The sequence below is a fragment of the Amphiura filiformis genome, chromosome 4, assembly GCF_039555335.1.
Source record: "Amphiura filiformis chromosome 4, Afil_fr2py, whole genome shotgun sequence".
NCBI lineage: Eukaryota > Metazoa > Echinodermata > Ophiuroidea > Amphilepidida > Amphiuridae > Amphiura > Amphiura filiformis.
Window position 1 is genome coordinate 71,562,599 of NC_092631.1, and position 5,132 is coordinate 71,567,730.

Consider the following 5,132-nt stretch of genomic DNA (forward strand, 5'->3'; position numbering starts at 1 on the left):
CATGCCTAATTTTAACACCAGCATTTTTTAAAAGGTATCTCCAAGAACTACGGTTTAATCTGGCATTACTGACACAAATTACAATTATTGTTTTTTATTTGACCGAGAATTAATTTCGAAGCAAAAGGTGTACCTCAGAAATGTGTTGATTTCAACATAATCGATCGACTTCCAGCACGACTATGCATAACAATAGAGAGTTTCAGTAGTGTTCTAAGTGTTATAGGTTAATCCACAAACTGAAGACCAATGTATTTATTCGCAACGTTGTTATGGTTGTGATTCCATCTAACAAAAACGTGATGTTCTCTTTGATAGATCAAGCAAAGGAAACTCAGAACGTTATGCAAACGTGTGGTGCCCTTTCAACCCAGAGTGACGAATTCATGTTCTTCACAAAGATGTGTATTGTATAGTGATAGGCATGTTCTGGAATACCTGTGGAAAGAAAGAAAGAAAGAAAGAAAGAAAGAAAGAAAGAAAGAAAGAAAGAAAGAAAGAAAGAAAGAAAGAAAGAAAGAAAGAAAGAAAGAAAGAAAGAAAGAAAGAAAGAAAGAAAGAAAGAAAGAAAGAAAGAAAGAAAGAAAGAAAGAGAGAAGAGAGAGAGAGAGAGAGAGAGAGAGAGAGAGAGAGAGAGAGAGAGAGAGAGAGAGAGAGAGAGAGAGAAAGAAAGAAAGAAAGAAAGAAAGAAAGAAAGAAAGAAAGAAAGAAAGAAAGGAGGGAGGAGGGAGGGAGGGAGGAGGGAAGAAAGAAAGAAAGAAAGAAAGAAAGAAAGAAAGAGGGAGGGAAGAAAGAAAGAAAGAAAGAAAGAAAGAAAGAAAGAAAGAAAGAAAGAAAGAAAGAAAGAAAGAAAGAAAAAAGAAAGAAAGAAAGAAAGAAAGAAAGAAAGAAAGAAAGAAAGAAAGAAAGAAAGAAATGTATTCTTTGCATTAATATGTTAATTCATTTTCTCAATGATCAAAAACACGCATTTTACTAGAAATACATTGAGTAGTAGGCAATATTGTTTAATTAGATTACCAAATCAGTGTTTTACGATCAAGGAGTAGATATTAGAGAACCATCATCATGATCAAAGGTACAATCAGTAAAACAAGAACACCTGGTCATTCATCGCATTAAGATTATTGCATTTTTGGGATAAGCATAAAATGTGCGAATGACCTTATCTTGCAAAATTTATTGACCTGAAAATTTATTGTTTGCACACTACTTCTGATTCCAGAAAAATACAGCACTAATTTAGAATTGAAACAAAATATTATCTTGCTTTGCTAAATGAAACATATCTAAATCCTAAACCTGGCAATAAAAGTCAAATTTTAACATTTTTGTTGTTTGAGGGGAAATGGACCAAAACATGTTTTTTTTTAATAATTGGTTATGAAAAAGATTAGAAAATATGTTTTCAGAAAATTAGAATGCATAACTTGAAATAAGATTGGTCGCCCAGATTTCGTGATGATTACCACTAACTACAACTATCTGTGTTATTTGTGACTTGGTGCACGAAAGTACGTCTCGTACTTCCATGCTTGGTGCTTGTGGTTAGATTGGATTGATAACAAATAGATGTTGAGCATGATTGACTGTGTGTGTTTGGGACAAAGTCCTCGTGCAAGGTCCTGCTCAAATATCAAAGTATATAGTCAAATTTTTACTCGGGGTTTCGCGATCAATAAACTGGTAGATCCCAAAATCTGAATTGTTCATCACGTGAGCCCTCATTATAATCATGCAAAAATAATTGTATTCGATAACATAGCTATATTTTACTTTTACTGTCATTAATTATATGAATCTTTTTATGACCATTCATTGGATTCATTGTGATAAACATATGTATAATTTCGAGTTCAACTGAATGGGTTCATCATGATTAGGCCATAAATAACATGTTTTATGTATCAAACACCGATTATGACACAGACCTAGTCTATTTCCTGACTGAAACTTACCAGAGGTCCTTGAAGTCTCCCTTCTGTTTACAGATTTTGACGAGCTCTGTAAAGCTTCTGTTCTCTAAGCGAATCAGAAACAAGCGAAATTTTAAGAGATGGCGGGCGTTCTTCAAAGATGTTGACATTTTCATCCACGCATCTGCTGAGATTTCAGGTATTTCCGTTTCATCATCTCCATCATGCTTGTATCGCAACGTAAGTTCTTTCATTTCATCCCACGATGAGAGACCCGTGCCTACACACTCTACCATATCTGAGGGGTAAAGGCTGTCGTAAAGGCGCAGCTTCTGAAGGCGCAGGAGACGCTGAAATCCTTCCAGCAGTTCATTGTGTTTTTGCCGGCTTAGGTTGCATACACTTACACCTAGATAAGTCAAGGTTTGTGGCAAATTGGTTGCTAGGAGTGTAGCAACGTCGTCGTCCATTTGGTTGTTGACAGCTAAGAATACCCGAAGTTGCGATGAAAATCTTGGCAACATGGTAGCAACACATTTCATGTCTTCTGCTGGTGCGTTGTAGTCGCAGATGGATAATTCTTGGAGGGATTTGCTGTTTGCAAGCTTTTCTGCTAAGATCGGGAGTGTTTTTCCAGGCTCGATCGGGTTCTGTTGGAATGCAAGCTTCTCTAGTACGGGCATCTTGTCAATTACGTCGGCCAATTGTGTCGTCTGTTCTGCTGTTGATGCCACCGATTTTGCCCATAGTTCCGTAAGTGATTCCATGTAGCCACTGTTGACGGAATCAATAAATATATCAAACTTATTACCCAACTTGAAGTTGTCTAGACTCAACTTCTCTAATCTAATGTGCTTGAAGCTTTGGATGATTGGGACGAGATTGGTATCCGATGTTGACGGCAAACCTTCACATCGTTGCATAGATTCAATGTACGCTACAAACTCTGCCGGGTGCAATTCTTGTAATTCTTGTAATTCCTTGCTTAGGGCCTCTCGGTGCTTCTTCTTATAGTCTTCACTCAATTGTCTCACCTCTTCATCTGGCATGATATTCAACCCTTTAAGGGTCTGTAGGTGTAGTTTCTGACATGGCCCATAAAATATCTGGGGGTCGCTGGGATGCGCTACTGGTTGCAAGTTGAATGAACGTATCCAGGATTCACTATGTTCCATATAGTAGCCAAGAGCCACGGCTGGATAGGGTTGTATCCCAAAACAGTACACCTGGCCGTCCTTAAACAGCTGTCGTGATATCATCTCGTTAAATTTGCCTCTCGCGTTGGCTTCATAGTTGCATTCCAAACACAGTTCAATAAACTGTTGGATCCGTCTTGTTTCGTCGACAGAAAGTCTTCCATTGTAGTACAAAGACATGGTTTCTTTGACATCAATTTCGTCGTCAAATAGCTTCATCAGTGATGTAATGACTTCTTTAGCGGCATCAGTGTTTGCTGCAGCAGCTGAAATAAGCACAAGCCCTGTAGCCATGGCAGTGTCTACAGTGTTGATGGCACTAAGGTATGAACGCAACTCATCGGGATTATCCGCAAGGTATTTGCCAGCAATGTGTTCTTGTCCTGATTTGTGGAAGAATGTCAAAGAATTGACATGGTCACCTTTTTGTGAAATCACGCCCATGGCGCATGCAACATTGACCAATTCTTCAGAAGATGAGTTGACAATCTCGTTCATGGTGAACACTAAGTTTGGTGTCTTTGTAGGCTTTAATCCTTTCACAGCAATAGCACCAAGCTCTTGCACTATTGCATTCTGTAAATATAATAATAAAAAAATATAATCTCAATGTGTGTATTATAAACAGTTCGAACAAACAAGCACAAACCAGTAAAGAAAATGATAAGCTAAATTTGTACGGCAGACTGGGTACAAGAAGAAAACTAGACAGACATGCAGATTACAAGACAAACATAAAGGAAGTTTTTTTATAACACGATTCCATAGTTCTAGTACGTTTCGAAGTCTAGCAGACTCCTTTATCAACACTGTTATTTTTCTTGAGACGTTCATGTTGGTCCCTTGTTTCCTGATTGTTACTGCCTCTTTAATACAACGTGTGTACCTGTCTCTCTCCTTGCCCATTCCCTTAGCCTCATCCAATCTATAATGTTGTCTTTAATTGTCTGTAATAACCGATTTGTTGACCGTAGATTCAGAAGCTGTCCTGATCGCCCTTGTGCGAACATTACCACTTGCCTTATCAGCATCTGCCCTATGTTCGTCAAGCCTTTTGTCAAACTTCCTGCCTGTCTCACCTACATTCGAAATGTTACGGTTCTTACATGGGATAGAGTAGATTACATCCGTGGTGTTAAGGGGATCCCTCTTATCTTTAAGGTGAACAAGCATGTACAAGTGCAGTGTGGTTAAATGGGTGACGAGATATTATAGTTCTTAAATGTTCTTGTAATGCGTTCCGAAACCCCCTCTACGTATGGGATTACAACCATTACTCGGGGAGCTAGGACCACTTTCTGTGCACCCCCACAGGACCAAACCAAACCAACTTTTTTAGGTTCCTGAGATGACCCCAAAACATAATCAGGATGTTCCCAAAAATATAAACTGGCCCCACGGGGGGTAAAAGGTCATCGAACTTTGCATAGGGTCAACATTTTAAACTTGCTCAAATTGTGTTCAAAACCATTCCAATGTATTCCCCTAGTCACAAGGATTCAGAAAATGTATAGTTTGACCTATCTAGGACGTATTGTTCTTGAGTTATAACCAAAAGGTCAAAGGTCACGTTTTTTTTGCCTCTATAGGGTCGAAAACAACAAAAGTGCTCAATTTTACCAAAAGAGGTGTCAAATTGTTCGTTTTGGTTAAACAAATCAAATAAGGATAGGATTGTAATATCTTGGATGCTTCGTTATCTAGGTAACACAGCAAAATAGGTCAAGTAGGCCCTACCATTGAGGCCTATTGACCTTGACCTATTTTTCTGTGTTACCTAGGTTACGAAACATCCAAGATGGTGCAATCCTATCCTTATTTGATTTGTTTCATCAAAACGAACATTTTGACACCTCTTTTGTCAAAATCGGAGCACTTTGATGTTTTCGACCCCCATAGAGGCAAAAACGTGACCTTTGACCTTTTTGGTTATAACTCAAGAACGGTACATCCTACACAGGTCAAACTATACATTTTTGAAATTTAGACCCTATGCAAAGTTCGATGACCTTTTACCCCC

At 38.3% G+C, this 5,132-nt stretch overlaps 1 protein-coding gene across 1 annotated transcript; it reads right to left on the bottom strand.

The window, feature by feature from the left end:
• Positions 1-359: 359 nt before the first annotated feature.
• On the bottom strand, positions 360-4,285 carry LOC140150357 (uncharacterized). The gene is made up of 3 exons (XM_072172366.1): positions 4,133-4,285; positions 1,959-3,688; positions 360-438 (listed from the first exon to the last, which is right to left on the bottom strand). The coding sequence occupies exons 1-3, from the start codon at positions 4,283-4,285 to the stop codon at positions 366-368; spliced, it is 1,956 nt and encodes a 651-aa protein (XP_072028467.1). The 3' UTR covers positions 360-365.
• Positions 4,286-5,132: the final 847 nt, after the last annotated feature.

Excerpts from the sequence above, each read along its gene's own strand:
- LOC140150357 (XM_072172366.1), bottom strand. The coding sequence starts at position 4,285 with ATGCTTGTTCACCTTAAAGATAAGAGGGATCCCCTTAACACCACGGAT. Across the intron at positions 3,689-4,132 it reads ATAGGGCAGATGCTGATAAG|AATGCAATAGTGCAAGAGCT; the intron begins GCAAGTGGTAAT and ends TTATATTTACAG. Across the intron at positions 439-1,958 it reads GGAGACTTCAAGGACCTCTG|GTATTCCAGAACATGCCTAT; the intron begins GTAAGTTTCAGT and ends TTCTTTCCACAG.